The sequence below is a fragment of the Motacilla alba genome, chromosome 2, assembly GCF_015832195.1.
Source record: "Motacilla alba alba isolate MOTALB_02 chromosome 2, Motacilla_alba_V1.0_pri, whole genome shotgun sequence".
Lineage (NCBI taxonomy): Eukaryota > Metazoa > Chordata > Aves > Passeriformes > Motacillidae > Motacilla > Motacilla alba.
This window is the reverse complement of record NC_052017.1, coordinates 92213730-92231719: the sequence shown is the minus strand read 5'-3', so window position 1 is coordinate 92231719 and position 17990 is coordinate 92213730. Positions and strand designations below refer to the sequence as shown.

At 38.8% G+C, this 17990-nt stretch overlaps 1 protein-coding gene across 6 annotated transcripts in view; it reads left to right on the top strand.

Moving 5' to 3' along the window:
- The window catches only part of CARMIL1 (capping protein regulator and myosin 1 linker 1), a 190269-nt gene that overhangs the window by 72975 nt on the left and 99304 nt on the right, over positions 1-17990 (top strand). For all 6 annotated transcript variants that reach the window (XM_038129660.1, XM_038129661.1, XM_038129663.1 and 3 more), the window contains exons 3-8: positions 5928-5978; positions 10198-10257; positions 12497-12618; positions 14591-14688; positions 15041-15111; positions 15249-15322. In XM_038129660.1, coding sequence (XP_037985588.1) covers positions 5928-5978; positions 10198-10257; positions 12497-12618; positions 14591-14688; positions 15041-15111; positions 15249-15322 — 476 coding nt within the window. The remainder of the gene's footprint in view (positions 1-5927; positions 5979-10197; positions 10258-12496; positions 12619-14590; positions 14689-15040; positions 15112-15248; positions 15323-17990) is intronic.

The following is a 17990-nucleotide window of genomic DNA, read 5'->3' as shown; positions in this document are numbered from 1 at the left end:
TGACCCTTAACGGAGCAGGCTTGAATTTTTAAAGTAGTGTGGTGGCAGTAAGGACCAGTGAAAGCTGAGATGTGCACAGCATTCCCGTGGCAGGCAGGCTCACGCTCTGTCCGTGGCTCCAGTCAGGGAGCCTTATTGAGGAAGCAGTGGTTGACTCGCGGAATGATAATAGAGAAACATGCAGCAGAGCAGTCCTTCATGGGGATGGCTGAGGTAATAATTTGTGCTGCAGAGCTTACCCCGTCTTGGGCAGGAGAGAATTGTACTGATGCAAGTAGCAGCTCCCCTTACTGTGTTTTGGTCTTTGGCTGGCCACACAGGCACCAGCGACTTAGGCGAGCCTGGGAATGTGTTCAACTTGGCTAAGGGTCATCTCAGTGAAGGAGAAACGCTGGTTTTTGTGTGTGAACTGAAATGCACTAACCCTTCCCTAACAGTACTTCTTCAGCAGCAAAAGACTGCTTTAGTATTGGTGTATAAATAAGGGGGCATTTGGAGTAGGAGTGAGTAAGGTCCGTCAGTGGTTTTAGCACAGATGGCGCTTCAAAAGTAGCCGAGACCAAATGATCAGAGTCAAACTCAGTGGTGAGGGCTGTGTGGGTGAAGGTGGTGGTGCTGCAAGCCCTCAGATTGGGGATTTTTCCCTGGTGTCAGCGCTCTGCAGAGAAACCCACCATATGCCAAGCGATGCCACCCTTTCAGATGATGCTGCATACGTGTTCCTGTTGTGCCTGAGCTAATCAGCCCTCCAAAAAGCCCTCCAGGATGTCAGCTAGCCTCTTTGTGTTGTGAGGCTCAGTGCTTTTAGCAGGAAGTGCCTCTCTCAAGCCCAGCTCTAATATCTCTAACATGGTGCTGAAAGGGGCCTTTTATCTAATCGAACTCTAGTTGCTTCAGGATGAAGCATTTGCAACATCAGGCATGCAACCGGCGAAGGGAACGGTCGATCCTGTAGGGACTGAGGGAGGCTGGATGCTCTAACATGTATTGATTCATCTGTGTTTTAACCAAACAAAAACTGTATTAGTGCTGCTGCTTTACCTCACATTATGGTGTGTGCACTAGATATTGAGTCAGCAGTAGCAGTGGAAAGCTTACGAGAGAAATCATAAAGGAACTAGTAGAGGTGGAAACTTAAAAATGGTGATATTTTGGATAACAATGGTAATGAATAATGAGAAAATTGGGGATGGTATAACTAAGGTATATACAGAAAAGTGACTGTCTTCCGGATTCAAGACATTCTCAAGATGATAGCTATCATAAGAATGTGATAAGAAATAAGACAACTTGTTACAAATGCTTCTTTCCATGAGTAATTATAATGGAAGAGACTGAATCAATTTTGAGGCTGACAAAATGGCAGATGCCAGAGGCTAAAGAAACTACAACGAAAGGAAAGGTACAAAGAGTAAATTTTAAGAAGTAAAATTGCAACAGTTGATCAAAAAAAATACAAATTTGGTTCTTGTTTTTGATTTTGGATTTTTTTAAAGTATCTGTGTCAATCAGTTCCCAGCAAGGGAAAAATATTTGGTTAATCATCTTTGTTTTGAGATTTCAGCAGAAGGAAGTTTCCAAACATCTGTGGTAGCGAGTGGTGGGAGCATCATGCAACTTCCCAGGCCCATGAAGTGCTGAGGAGGTTTGATTTTGTTTCATGTCTAGTCACGAAGCCCATGTATGCTCTCTGTGTTTTCCAGAACACTTCACTCCTGTTAAACACTTCATTCCCATTAAAAAGGGAAACTGTGTTTTTCAGAAGATTTGCATTTCCTTATGGATTTGAAACTGCTTTAAATATAGATGAGGTAGTTTTAGTTGCTGTGGTTTGTCTGGCAAAATACATGCAATTAGCACAGAACTGTGTTTCTCTAGTGATCTTCCCAAGAGTGACTGCCAGGTAGGGTGGCTGGGTTAACCCAGTGCAGCCCCGTTAATTTAACTTACAGTACTAAAATGGATAATAAAGCTAGGATTTGACAATAAATGACAAAAAAATCTGTATAATTGTTACATTGATATGCTCATGGAGGATCTATGTTATTTACTGAAATATATTATGTTTTTGGTAAATAGAAGATGACCTTGTAGGCCATGAATCTCTGGAGACAATAATTTGCAGGATATGTTTTTGGTGAATGCTTCCCAATTTTGTTTCATGTACATTCTGAGCAGCGTAGGGAGCATTACAGAATTTGGAATGATAAAAACATTAAGAAATCGTCAACTTGGGTATGTGTGTGTGAGTAGGAGTCATTTGAAATTCAAATAATAATCCTATTTTATGCTTTAAAAAAAGGCAGAGTAGGAAGATAGACCAAAGCTGCTGTTAACTAAATATAATTCTCTTTTGTTGTCCTTTCTGTGGAGCAACAGCCAGGTTGTGTATCCTGTATAAAATTTGCCTGGATGTGCTTGCTGCCTTCGCATCAGTCACTCACAAACCTTTTGGCTTACAGGTGTGCCAAAGCATGAATTAAATCCTGAGCCTCTTTCTTTACCCTGCATATGTTTATCTTTTGATGGGATCTTTTAACTTGATTGAGTACTACTGGTGCCCAAACAAAACAGTTATGGAGGAGTAGGGTTGTGATGCATTAAGCTGAACAAGTGAGATGATTTTGTTATCAGATGATAAGGTGGATTATACACCATGCCCAACTGACATTCCTGATGGATTGTGAGCCAGGGAGCTCTTTATTCCAGGTTATCCCTGGAGTTAGCGTGTCTGCTGCGCCGAGCCTCTGGACTTCCAAGTGACTTTGACCATGACACTTCTGTGCTCAAGGTTCCCTGGGTGCAAAATGAGTATAACTGCGACAGAACCTTCTCGGTAAGATGCCTGAGGATTGCTTGAGAGTAAGAGTGGCTGCTTCTGCTTTTTAGTTGCTTTGTGTGAAGAAATCAAAAACCCCAGGAAATCTAGACTCTGCCTGTTCATGAGAAACAGCACTCTTGGATGCTTCTGAAAGCCCTAGACAATTGTGCAATCACATACATACTCACTCCTGTCAGGGGAATGCAGAGAGACCTGGGTCTTCCTGCACAAAAATAGCTTGTTTCTCAAGAGGGGGCTTGAACTGTCGTGTGAAAACACCTCCAGCTGCCTTTGGCGCCAGCATCACATTTCTCAAGGGAAGGACTAGAGTGGTGTGTGTTTTTGAGTAGCCTGCAATACATGTTCTGTTGCCCTTGCACGTACTAACAACCATGCAGAATCCTATTGTCAGAGACTTGGGTGAGCCATATCCTAAGAGCCATTATTTGTTTATGTGCTGCAGTCTTATCAAGGAGAAGGAAGTCATTGAAAACAAACCATTCATGTTTCACAGCTCATCCAGCAAGTCTTGGGTTGAACTGGGGTACAGGCTACCCTGTTGCTAAATGTGAGCAAAAACGGTGATGTTATAATGAAGATGTCACAGTAAAATGTTGAAAATATTAGGAAAAAACCAATCAGCAAGCAGTAAACTAAAGTGGATCCTTTCTAAGCTATACTCGCAGATTTTAACATCTAAAATTGTGATAAATGGCAAGCCTCATCTTAGCCAATTCTGCCGCTGTAGAAAAAGTTTTAAAAAATAATAAATCTTGTCCTGCTGTTGTGAAGATAGGCCATTAATTTTGCAGTAATAATTGACATCTTCAAGTGATTTTATGTAAGAATCAAACTCTTGTTTCTGAGAGTCTTAACTCTGAAAACTATAGAAATTTGTGTTACTGGATTAGAAACATCAGGCTTTTTTTTTTTTTTTTGGTACCATCTTATTGCTCAAGAGTAGCCATTTACCTGTTGAGTGGGGAGTATCATCTTACAGCAGGCCTCTTCTTTGTACATAAATGCATCTTAAGGTCAGTGGGTTTTTCAGCTCTGCTGGTTTTAGAAAGATCACTTTGGAATCATTGATATGTCTGCCACGAGAATATACACAGCCATGTGCTCTATTGGAGAATTCTTTTCCAACATAATTTTGTTAGGGCCTTCTGGTTACCTGGTTTACATTTAACTTTGTTGTTTGGACTGCTCATTTGTACTGTAGTCGTGTTAAATTGACCCTTTCTAAGCTCATAAAATAGCTTGAATCCTTATATGCAAGCAAATATTTTAAAGCAATATTGTGACATGATTCTGCTGTAATGAGCTGTCCCACTGTGGTGACATACACAGAGCACTTAAACCTCTAATGCTGTTGGCCACTACGTAGAAGGTAAATATGGAAAGCAGTTCTTCCAAAAGTTACCTTTCCTCTGTCTTACTTGGGCATCTCAGGTGTAGTGACCAGAAGCTGCTCTGCCTGTGACACTGGAGAGGTTTTTTTGGTGGTGCCAGTGCAGGAAGGATGCCTGATGTCCTACCCCTCTTCACACATGCGCAGCTCGTGGATGGGTTCACGAGTAAGAGTGGCACTCTTGCTGATAGTGAACCTATTTTGTGAGCATGGGGTGTGATCTTAGCCAGAGGCTCCTGGGGGAGTGGCGTGCACTTACTGTGTGGGGCTGCCCTGAGGAGGTGGGTGAGGCAGGAATAAGATCAAGGTTTTATTACTGTGAGAGAAAGCTGCTGCTAGGCTGGGGAACTGTGGCTGAGCAGTGGAAAAACCCCTTGGGTAGGCTCTTTCTCTTGGTGTTGGACTGTGGGAGAGGTACTTGGGATAGGTGTTGGCTGGGAGGGAAGCACGAGAGGCTGTCTCTCCTCTATGCATGAGCAAGGAAATGAAGCAGCTTTGTGTGACAGGGCCAGCCTGTCATAAGACGGCTTCAGGGAAGGGTTGAGCCTCACAGGAGGCATGGGTTATTCTGCAGCAGTTTGGCTCTATGCCAGTGGTAACCAGAGCACTGGCTCTAATCATATCAACCCTGAAACAATCTGCTGATACTCAACACTGGTGCAACACTGATACTCCTAAGACTTAGCAAGATGTTATTCAGCTGAAGAACTGAAGCTGAATCCAATCCTTGGAAGTGCTCAAAGTTGGACGCTGGGTTGCATTCTCAGCCTGCTTCTTCCTCTCCAAGTGAGGAACACGTTTTGTGTCAACCTTGATCACTTGATCATGGATAAAGGGAAGGGCTGAGTTCAGGAGGGGCTAGCTGTGGGAAAAGCTCTGCATGTGCTGTGGGATTTTGATGCAAGTGTTCAAACAGAATTTGCTTCTGTCTTTTTTTTTTTTTTTTTTTTTTCTCCAATCTGGAAAAAGATGTAGCAAACAGCAGATATTTCTGTGGGTAAATCAACAAACAGCACTGTAGTTTTGCAAGATGAGTAATTCCTTTTGCAAAGAGTAAAATCTGTGAGTGGGATGTGCTACCGGAGATTGGAGTGATATGATATAGAATCATTATATTTTGATTGGCAGTAGCTTCTAAAATATTTGCTTTGTTGTGCTTTCTCCCCAGAGTGACTGGTCTCACTAGTCTAACTGCATTTTCCCATTGCCTTTGCTGGAGAAAAAATTCAGATGCTGTGAATGAGAAATCTTTGAGTTCTTACTCAAGAAATGCCCCAAATGTGTCCAAAACTCCCCCGTGTGCTTACAGTCTCATATTACTAACAAATTAACTATCATCGTCTAATTTTTTTTTACATTTAAATACATCCTATGTTCCTGGTAGGACTTCTCATCCTTGGTTCTTTTTAAAATGTCACTAAGATTTCTGTTGTGTGATCTTGAGAGATTGTAAATAGATTTCTCCAGGTCACTGCTGTGCTAACTAGCTCATAGCTGATCGGATTGCAGCAGTCTCCTCAATGTGTTCTACTGGATCTGATCCCAGTTTTGCTTCCTTTAGTGTGTGACAGCAAAGGGAATCTACACTACTCTGCTAGAGGCTTTTCCCTCTGCTTTCAGAATTTTCTTGGAAAAGAATCTTGTATAGTATTAAATGTTTCTTATGAATTCTGTTCTTTTTTATTTTTTCAATAGGTGTTGGCATCATGTCGGGCATTTCTTTTAACGTCTCGGATTCCCACCAAGGTAAAATCACTGTGTTTCTATAAATACTCTGGGGCAACAAATGAAAGTTACATAAACTAAGTAGCAAAATTTAGCATATTTTAGTTATACACATCTGTTAAAAAAAAACAGAAAACTGAGGAATGGTATGTTGCATGGTCTTGAGTTAGAATGGTGCTTCTATTAGTATATGCCTTAAATTAATTTTTTTATATATGTGTATATAAATATCTCCACTCACTCCTTTTCCAGAGGAATTTTAATTTCTAGAAATGCAGTTGGCTGAAGAGTTGTGTTGTAAACTCTAACCTGAAGAACTGTGAGAGGAGCCTAATGAATTTTATAGAAGGACAGTTTATGTGCAAACAAGCTGATGGTATTATTCCCTCTAGTGTTTGTAGTGTCAAATAGGATTATGTTTGATTTGGAGGCAGAAACTGTGTTGAGTTTTATTAAATTCTGCCGTTTTCTAATGATTTTTGCTGTTCATTTTGAAAAGCAGTTTGGCAACTTGCCTTGCCAGTGCCGGTGAATTATTTTTTGTCACAGTGCCTGTGACAATTCATAATGATTGTTGTAGAAGAGAAAGATGATTTCCACATGAATAAAAAATGACTGATGGGAAAGAATATCTCTTGTCCAGCTTGGAATCAGTGAATGGGAATTTGGCACATATCCTATTTTGCTGTATTTGACATGTGTGTATCTAAGTGTGTGTGTGTATATATATATATATATATATATATATATATATATATATATATATACACTTTATAGAAATACCAGTATCAATAAATGGAACTGTTGTAAATGTGACCATCCAAAGCTATAATTTGAAGATGCTGACTGACAGGTAGGATGAACTGCAGCTTGCATTTCTGCTGATATTCATTTTCCTCAGTCGATCACCCTGTCCCTGCAGCACAGATGTCTCCAGTTGGTTGTCTGTTGGTGCTTGAATCACTGCAGTTTTCAGCCAGGGCTTTTTAAAGCAGGGCTTGGCGACTGCTTGCTTGGAAAGATAGATCCAGTTGATGAACAGCTCAGACATCAGTGCAACGGCAATATGATAGACAGGTGGTAATCATGATTTTGTTAAACAATAGCAAAGCCATTATAAATCATCAAAAAGCTCTTGAAGGCTGAGGCTTGGAGTACTTAGTGATAACTCTGTTTAGTTGAGTGTTTCAGACAGTTCTCAGCACTCATTAAATAGATTTGCATAGTTGAAAAACTTGGTTTTGTTCTCATAAAATCTAAAATATGTATTCTGTAAGTAGAAATGTAATTTTTGTGATAGCAAATAGAAGGAAGATGATGAGAAACTGTGCTTATGATTTATATAAAAATTAAACTTTTAATGTCTGAACAATTATTAGGATGGTTGAAAATGCATTTCTAGCAGGGTTAGTCAAACTTCGTAAATTTTCTAATGTCTGTAGTATTTTCAGTAGCTGCTTAGAAGCTTTCTGAGCCCAAGTACTTCCATGTACCTGTCAGGCAGTAACTCCTCGAAAGACAGCTGAGAACATTCAGCAAAGACACATTATTTTTCTGGAAACCCCTAACAAAATTGAGTATGCCTGGAGATGTCCAGTTCTGAGTAACTGTTACTGCTGCATTCAATTCCAAGCTTTACTTTTGCTTAAACAATGCTGTTGAGATGTATCTACTGAACAAGGATCAAAGTTAAACAGAATTAATGTTGTTTAACTCCAATATCAACTCACACTGTTATCCCCAGAGCGAAGATATTACAATGGCCACCTCTAAACTTCACACTCGGGTCCAATCAGTTCATTCCCACTAATCAACACGGACTGATTGGGAAGGAAGGACAGTACTTAAAGCTTGCTAATTCTTGCTACAGTCTATATAAAAAGTAATTGCAACATTAGTAATGTTGGATATGCCATCAAGCCCACAAAGAAGCATATAAGGTATTTGTAGGAATGTAATTCAGATCTGTGAATGCATTTCTAGTGCAATGTTCATTAAGTTTTGGTTGAAAAAATTGAAAACTGTGAAATTAGCTGTCTGGTTAACTAAAAGGTTCCTAAATGAGAGGCATGCATAACTTTTTAAGAGGATTTTAAAAACATCATTTTGGGTAATAAATGAGATGATGCCTTTTAAAACCTTTTAAAAATTATTTCTTAGTTTGACGTAGATGATGTTTAGAATGTGTTTTACATTTTTGCTGCAAAGCAAGGACTATAAATTCATATTTTTAACTAGAAAAAATGAAGCAAAGATGAGCTGTAGAGATAGTGCCATGTTTCCTGATATTTGTTAATTCTAGGCAAGAGGATTTGCAGACTAAATTCTTGAGACTGGATCTGTGTGAACTTTTCAAATATTTTTGATTGTGTATGCATATATGTATATATGTGTTTGGACATACTTTAGCAAGAAAAAAAAAGAACCCTCAAGTTGATAGGTAAATGATTTTCAAAATATGAAGGATTTCAATTACAGAAGCCCCCCTCCCTCACCAAATTTCATTGTGATTTAGGCAAAGAAATATTTAATTAGTACTGGAGAAAAAGAGCTTTTCCATTCTGTGTGTATAGTCCTGCTTAATCCAGTAGCCAACAATAGCTGCTATAGATTTTTTTGGTGGGTTTGGTTTTTTTCTTTCTGCCCTGAGTCAACTGCACAGGGCCGTGTCATCACAAAAGATTGCCAGCCATAGCTGGCAATAGCTTGGAAATAAAGCACTGAAGAGAAATGAATGTCCTGCACTTGGGGAAATGTTAGTGTGAGCTCTGAGAAGAGGGTTGTGTTGGTTCTGCCTCTCCTGCCTCAGTTCCCTGCACTCACTTGCTTCGTAACCAGATAGGATGGCACCCCTGAAACTGCCTGTTTGCTGTGGATGTGTGAGATGAGCAGAATGTGTGAGATGAAGCACATGAAGTCCCCAAAACTTCAGAGTTAAGTTCGTTCACCAAGGAAGGCCTTTGGCAGAAGATGAACTTTGCACAGAAATGGGAACAGTGTTTATATATTCTGATGCTACCAAATCATGAGGGCCACTGAAGGGATAAGGATTCAGAAAATAGGCAACAAAGAACAAAGAGACAGTAATAACAAAAGTTTTCTGGAAAGATTTTTGATGGTTGGAAGCTGGTACCTCTGTTCTTGATTTTCCAATGTGCTGTTCCAGCCTTTACAGAGAGGGAGTTTTGTTAGCTGTTTTTGGGTTCTGAGCACCCTAGTAGTCATTCAGGGTTGACTTTTACACAAATACAGGAATAGAATGATACGGTGCTTCCCAGCCTGGGAGCACCCTGATTGTGACCCTAGGATAAGATAAAGTACAGGAAACTTTGTGCAATTCAGACAGACTGCTCAGTTGCAATGGCTTCAATGATAAGTAAAAGGAAATGAGCTAATGTCTTGCCCTGTAGTCGCAATTCTGTCCAAGAGGTTTGTTTCTTTCTGTATATCTCGGCTGTCAAGATGATTGTCAACGTAATTGTGAATTCAGATCTCCCTGTAGCCCTAGATTTGTCCTTGGAGAAGAATTCCCTGCTGCCTTCTAAGCTCCCATTTGGAGTCAGTATGTTCTTCCCTGCCTAGTCTGACTGTCATTCAAATAAACCACTCAGACAAAGCTTATGTCACTTCCTCTCATACATTTAGATAAGCTACATTTAGATAAGCTAAAGCAGTCCTTGGACATTTATGTTCATACCTTTATTTACTTATTTAAATATGATATATATATATATATATATATATATATATATATATATATATATATATATATATAGTGTGCGTACATGTCCCTTCAGGTCCTGTGCAGTAAAATTTTTCACATCTGTGATCAAAGTAACTAATAAAAGAATAATTGTGAAGCTGTAAAGATTGTAATAAATGATTAATTAGTCACAAGAGTACACATCAGTAGTAGTATTGTATTAATGACACTTTTTATAGTAAATTTTTTTTCAAAAAATTGATTATAAGCTTTATGTGCTTATAGCTTGCAATAAAATGTCCATTGTGGCATTTCTATAACCCCTAATAACCATTTAAACCTGTAACAAGCAAATGTAAGTATTTTTTAAATGAAAAATGTGTCCAGGTATTAAAAAATACTTAGTGTCAATTACAGAAACTGATATCGAATATCAGTAGCCTGCTCAAGGTTTTCTTCACCTCATTGAGAAGTGTAAGTGCTCTTTAAAATAAGATGATGTTTGCACTAATGTGGTGTTTTCTTTTCTAACTACAGTTAGAACTAACGTTCAGCTACTTGGAAATCCAAGGAGTAACTTCCAGTAAACCAGGCCAGGTGAGTGCATTCTAGATAAAAGATACTTGTTTACTCCACGCTAAATCTGTGTCAGTCAAGGAGGTAATGCTCTACCATGCAGGTGTCTCCTTCCACTGCGCACACTCTGCATTTGTCTTCTTGCATTCTTGCTGGTCTAAAGTCTTAAAAATAACAATAAGAGTTTAAAGAGGCAATTTTAGGAATGTTTTGTGCACTTGGAATGATGGTAAGAAATATATAGCTGTTTTCTCTATTCACTGTGGTACAAGTTTCCATTTGTATCATAAGTGGATCTTTTTCTCAGAGCTGGTAGAGCAGTGGTGGCTGGTATGCAATCATCACCACACAAGCTGCTGCAGTGGCTTCTGTGGTGAATACCTTTACGGGGAAGCCAAAAGCTACTGCTTACATTGCAGGCAGGAATGCTTTCCTTTCAACTATTCTTCGTGCCTTTACTGTGTACAACACAAAATATATTTGACAGCAAGTTACGTGCCCAAAAAAGTAAATGTCAAAGGGAAGGTGCTGAAAAGAAGAATGCCTTTAGAGCGTTTTTAATTCATAAGATGAGCATGTTGACAAGATTTGACAGTTCAATTGTATCAAAGTCTTCATGTGTTTCATGTGTGTTTGGCTTCTAAAGAGCTTTTAAGGAATAGGAGTTCCTGAGATACTTTGAACTCTGAAAAGCTCTCATTGTATTAACATCTTGTCTTTTAACCTGTATTTTGAAGCTTTCCTTAAAGGAGGGAAAATAAAAGGTCCAGGTGTTTTAATGGGGAGACATTTACTAAATTCTATGTTTTTGTGGCTTTTTTTTTATTTAAGGTACTAAAATGCGAGGTAACTATTTCTAATTATTCCTGGAGACACAGGCAATCACGTTGTAGCAGTATTTACCAGAGATTTTCAGCAGCTTCAATGAGCATACACTTTTCCTAAAATATTTCTCAAGGTTTTTCATGTTTACATTCATTTGTGTTATAATTGTGTGAGTCTTCTAACCGAAGGCAGAGAGAATCCTAGATTATTTCTTGTGGAGCAAATGGTTTTGTTGCAGTTTTCCTGCAAACAGCATATTATATCTGTGACATCAGAAGGGTATAGTTTTGTGCTAGACATCTTGCAGACAGCCATGAAGAGCTTCCTACTGTAAGACAAGTGAACAAATGGACAGAGGAATATAAGGAAATGTTGTGCTAGTATTGGTGATGATGAAAACTGTGGTAAGTTGCCCACTCATTCTTCATCAGGGAGTGGTGGCAACAGGCTCAGAAAGGAGTTGAATTGATGGTAAAAGGCGTGAAAAGTCTCAGTGTGCTTTAGGGGTAATACAGCCTCTTCTAGGATTATCATGGTGGTGATCCTAGGCGTGAATTGGGAACCAAGAGAGGCCTGGGAGCCAGCTAAAATAAGAAGCAATCCCCTGTATCATACTGCATAGAGTCCCCTCTCCTCCTGTCTGTCATCACTTATTTATTCCTCATGTTACCTTCTCACTGGTCATGCACAGCTTCTTGTCTAAAAGAAGTGATGACTTGGGCTGTGCTAACTATTCACACTGGAGTCAGCAGAAACATTACATTGCTGCCTGTGATGCAGCCAAAAGCAGTAGCAGAGCTGATGTGTCACTCATACCCTAATCTGATTTGGTTCTGAACATTCGATATCTAAGAGAGGCACGTTGCAAAAGGCTTTATTTATCCCCCTCTCTGAAGCACATATCCCCCAGACAGCAGGACAGTCATTCTGGCTGAGTTACTGCTTCATCTGCACTGAGACAGCACAGCACCACAGCATTTTCTTAAGCAGCACAGAACAAAGCATTAGAGCTTTTCCAGAGGATCACAGCCATTAAAAACTTTTACTTTTTGCTGGAGGAAACAGGCAGCCTGCTCATTCAATAGTTTCCTGTCAGGCTGTGCTTGCTTCTCCTAGTGTTCTGGGACGTGTTTCAAAAGAGGACAATGCTGTGAAAAGTTCTTGCTTTTCAAAGTGTCAGCTGAGGTTAAGATCCTTTGAAAATTGTATTCCCGTGGGAAGCAGGGCACTATTAGAAAAAGCAAAGTTTGAACACAGGGTCTTCGTACGTTCAAGAACAACTTTCAGAAACTTTACCTGGAGCGTTGCTGTGTCATGTCTTAAAGAATAACAGATTCCTTCAAGCATTCAACTGGGATTCAAAATGTGTTCCTGTTTAATTCATCATCAGGAATTGTATGATACCCTTCTCAGCCTCTTGCACTTTTCTTTATAGTTGATTATGGAAACAGAGAAATGCAGCATCTCCATGAAGATGGCATCCTCAGAGGATGTGAATGAGGTGCTGGCACACATTGGGACCTGCCTGAGGAAGATATTCCCGGGACTCTCACCAGTGTAAGTATCCTTTGGGGCACCTCTAGTGGGAACAGCTTGTATGGAAGCAGTGAAAAGCCACCCCTTTTTGTCTGCTGGTCTCCCCACCCTGATCTCAGAAATACACTGAGGAGATAAGAATCATATCCATAAGCATTAAGCTTTTGTCCAGGTGTATGGCAGAACCAGGACATGGTGTAGAGCATAGGTAGACTATCTGTCATCCTGCAGGGTCATAAGAGCTTTTGGGTTGAAGGGGGGTGCACTTATTTGAGCTCTTAATTTTTTGTTTTACCTTATTGCCTCTCCACCCTCAGGTACAGCTTAAGTTCTGTCTTTTTTGTTGTAACTGGCTCCATGTTCTGTTTTATTTTTTTCCCCGCCAGAAGTAAAATCTAAACTGGGGGACGAGAGAAAAGTTCCATTTACTTTCAGTGTTTGTGAAACAATGCACATTACTGTGAGCCTTGTTCTTCAAAACTAAGCCCTGGGCTGTCTTGTCATATACTTTCCATGGTTTAACTGATTCCTTGAATTATTTGTCTCCTTGTCTGGCTTTTCTTTTCATTGCCTTACTTGTGCCTTTGGTTTTCTCTCTTACCTGCCTCTCTGGATTCTATCATCTTGCAGCAATTCTCAGTAGTTTTTCTTCATTTTATTTTCCTTGTTCTCAGTCATTTGCTCATCTTCATCACTCTCTACCAAGTCATGCACCTCTACTGTATTGTCTTCAGTTCCTGGTTTTTCAGCATTATTAGAAAAAAAGGGCTGTGGAAAAGTTTTCTCCCAGACATGTTGATTTTTATAGGTGAACTTTAGTAACAGACACTAGATGGGGATGGTTAGGCTAAACTTACATGTTTTATTTTGGGTGCATGTCTTTATTATTCACCTTTCCTGTAGGTGGAGTAGGAAATCAAGTTCATAAACTCTGAATGGCAGTTTCTTTTTCTTGTGTTCATTTTTTTTCCCACTTCCAATTTTCCTCTCGGGCAGTGTTGTTAACTGCCTTAGTAGAGATTGAGCTCTCCCTTCAAAGAACATGAATACAACTGAATATTTGTGAGCAGGGTTGCTATAAAACCTCAGTAATAGTGTGAGAAATGCAGACAAAAAGAATAAAGAGGGTTGCAAGACTGTTTGTTTCTCTGGTTGTTTGTGAAGGCCTTAAACTCTCTATGTTTTCTGTGGGTTTTCTTGAGAACATTGCTGGAGCAGGTTGGGTAGCTCCATGCTTGCTTCCCAGAAAAGAAATCAAATTTCTTGCTCTCCTCTCAGATGGCAATTTTCCAAAATGAAGGCATTGGAGTTGTGTAGATGATAGAGGACCAGATAAGGCAAGAAAGGCAGGAAGAGGTTTCTCCAGTTATTATTGCTTATTAATTTTCTTCTGCTCCACCTCACACCCCCGTAGGCCCCTCATAAATTCTGTACTTTATGAGGCAGTCATTCAGAAAAACAGTTTTATTTCTTAAAAGGCAGGAAAGTTTTGTGTTTCTTGTCTGTCTAGGAAAAGAAACCGCTACCAAATTACAAAGATTGGAGCTGGATATCAAGAGTGCAGTCTAGAGGCCACATGGAACTGCTCAGCTCTTTGTACTATGGTGCTATTTCTGCATAAAAGCAGTGTATATACAGCAGTAGTTTCAGGATAACCATTAATACCATGTTTCTTCCCTATTTTGGCATCCTGGTGTCAGATGAGGGCCACAAGCCTCCTGAGATGGAGTGATCCTGCAATATGAAAAGATTTAGTTGCTCCAGACGTCACAGGGTTAATTAAAAGAAAGGGAGAAAGAAAGAATGAATAAATGTTACTCCTGCTGTGCTGCATAATGGTATGTGTGCCTTTTAGGTAGGAAAGTGGGTTGTATTAAAAATGGTAATTCTTCCTATACACTCATTTTAAAATGCTCTTAAAATAAAAAAGGTCTATGTGTTTAAAAATACTTTCAAAGCCATGAGTAATGTTTTTCCCCTCTTTTCCATCTAGGAGGATTATGAAAAAAGTAACTATGGAGCCATCAGAAAGACTGGCTAATCTCCAGGCCCTGTGGGACAGTCAGACAGTGCCAGAACTTGGACCTTGTGGTGAGAATGAATTTAAATGCTCAGATATAAAAGAGGGCTGGAATTGCAGTGTCAGGGAGTTTAATTCTATTTCAGGCAGAAGCTTGTAAAGGTGTAATTAGTTTTAAGGTGTAATTAGTATGAGGCAGACTTCTGATTGGTAGGTGAAGGCACTATATTAAGCTTTCTTGCAACTTACCACGTGAAGATAGAATAGTCTCAGTTCCTTTCATAAGCACAATGCACAGTCTTCTGAGAGAAAAAGAGAGTGAGTTTTCAAAACTGAATCTTCAAGTATTAAAGTGTCCTTTTAGATGTACATTTGTTTGCTTGTGTGACTACTGTGTTAAATAGTGTCTTGGGTTGTTTGTAGGAGGCTTTTCGCAGATGTATGCTTGTGTTTGTGACTGGCTTGGATTCCCCTACAGAGAGGAAGTACAGTGGGTAAGTGCTTGTCTTGTTCTGAAGCTCTTTTCAGCTACCTCTACTAATGATGAAATAACAGGTAAATCCATAGTGCTTGACAAAAACCACCCCACTACAGTTCTGTAAAGATCTATTTGGTTATGTATTTTTAACAGGATGTTGATACGATTTATCTGACACAAGATACCAGAGAGTTGAATTTGCAAGACTTCAGCCACCTTGACCACAGGTAAACCATGAGCAGTCATCATGCTATTATTGATGAAGTGGGATGGCCCCATAGCTGTTACTGTGAAATTACCATCTGTAGCATTTATCGTTTTCAGCACAAAGCTGCTGGTTTTGCACAAAAGCCCCATGAAGCAGAAAAAGCTTCATTTCATTCAGGAGCCAGAGAAGATAAATATACTTTCTTATTGGAAGCAATCCAAAAGTTAGCGGATAGATACTGTTCCTGTGATGGCAGATATAAGAGCTCAAATTCAGCAGATAAAACATGCATCTACATCTGGTGGGCAAAGCAAAAAAGGAAATGATGAAGTCTTTACTTCTGCAGAATCTTTTTGTCATGGTGTACACAGTAAAGGAAATTAATTTTTGTCAGCAAGTCAGTAGAAGGTTTAAGTTGTTCAGCTGAATTCCAGCCAGTTGTCTTTTCACTTATAGTAGATGCTATCAAAAATACATACTTCCAGAAAGGAACTAATTGAGGGTAATTTTGCTGTGAGATGGTGAAACCTAGCTAAGTGTTGTATTTAGTTTACTGAATTTAGCTGGCTGAGAAAATTGGATTCTGAGAAAGTTGAATCTGGAGATATTACAAGTAGGAGAAAATGGGAGGGAAGCTTAACTAAAATTCGTCATTATACAAAGGAAATTGCAAATTTAAGAAAGTGTAAATAAGATTAAGAAAGCATTTGTTTCTTTGGGAGAACCCAGTGAAAGAATTAAGAATCTATCACAGATACAAGGTTAGAATATCATAACAGAAAGGCTGAACCTGGTGGTAGGTAAATAAGAGTATTTTGCCACAGCATTATTTGCAGGTTTAAGCTGTCTGGTGTGTGAACTTGCAGAATGTCCCATTCAAAGATGTAGCTCGTTTTCCGTGCCACATTTTCACAGTCTGCAGTGAATCCCTTGGCAAAGTTACCAAGCAGTATCTGTGTTGACCAATTCAGAGGTAACTCAAGACTACAGGGCTGCAACTGGTGCGTGACTGATGTAGCCAAAGACTCTTTCCTTGGTTAAGCCTTGCTGAAAGAGGATAAGAGGAGGAATGCTTTTACGCGCAAGCAAATTTGGAGCAAGAACTTAACAATGCTTTAAACATTTATTGCAAGAGGAAGTAATGAGAAGACTGTGGGACATACCTACAGATACCCAACCTCAATAGATGTTAAATGTTCAACCAATTCTTTAGGAAAGAGTAGATAGAATTGTTTTAAATATTTTGACTATCTCAGCTGCTGCAAATGAGTTTGGCTTCCAGAAAATTAAATAATGGGTTTGTTGTTTTAAAAAAATCTTTTCATTAAAATATACCTTAAAAATTGCTGAAGAAATGTGTTTGTGCTGTTATCAAAGTCTTTTTCAAGTGCTTCAAGATTATCTAAGTCCAAAGATTCAAATCTATTTTGGAGCCATTTACATGCTGTGGAATCCATCTTGTGATGAGAACATCTGTGTGTTGAGGACTGAACTGAAGAACATTTTGATTTGAAATTTCAAGATTAAAATTTTAAGAAAGCCAAATCCTTGTTATTTACTAAAAATACAAATTGTTGAATTGACTGGAATTTCAATTCCTAATGTTTGTAATCATTTTCCAATATATTTAAGACAGTGGGACTTCTGTAAATTCACAGTATGCCATTATTCTTTTGGATTTTGAGAGACTGTTGTATATCTCATTCACCTAATTTTTGAGATTGCTGAATCTATGTAGTTTATGTTGTGTAGTAGCTCTGAAGCAAGGTAGGACAGGTGCCTCAGTTCTCTAAATACAGGGACTATGCATTGCCAAAATAAACAATTTGTGTTTTTCCAAGTAAAACATTTCTGTTAAAGGTCAACATAAGATGGCATGAATTATAGATGAATTTAAGTTCCCAGAGCATCACAGCATGGCTTGCTGCATGGGAACATGACTCCTGAGGTTTTATCTGAAGTTATGTTGTGTTGTGAACCATATAATTATTAAAAAAAAAAAGACTCAAAGTGAAAAGTGAAAAAGGTCTTATTTGATACGGTTGCATGATCTTCATCTGTGTAGCATGTGTTTTAGCTCATTCAAAAATTTTTAAGAAAAGTATAATAGTTTGGATTTTTTTCGTTGTGCTATTTAGATTTCTTGCCATCTGAAATACACAGGGGGACAGGAATGTTGAAAAAATGTGAAGGCATTAGATAAGCTGGAATCTTGTTGAGGCTTGGAGAGATTGTCTGCATTCCAGAAGTACAGAATCTGCTTTTATTTTAAAATGGCACAGATTTATCTTTTATAAATATTACTTTATTCTGGATAGTAATTTTAATTAATGTGAACATCTCAGTGTAACTCAGTGAGGGAAAGTTATGAGAATGCTGTGCTTTTGTAACTGGTTCTTAGCCTTCTTTCATACCATATTGGAAAAGAATTCAGGGTATTGTTAAAACCACATCTAGACTGCAATAAAATAAAATTAATAAAGCTATATATAATTTTAAAAATAAAAACTCGATAACAAGGATATTGGGGTTAAATGAGCTTAAAGCAAGAGAAGGAGTAGAGGTAAATCCCTGAAGGGGACCCTTCTGACCCACTGGTCAGAAGCACCTTCAAAAATTGGAACAAAAATGGAAAAAAAAAAAAAAAGTCTTTCCGTAAAATCATAAAATCAGATGGTAGAATTTGA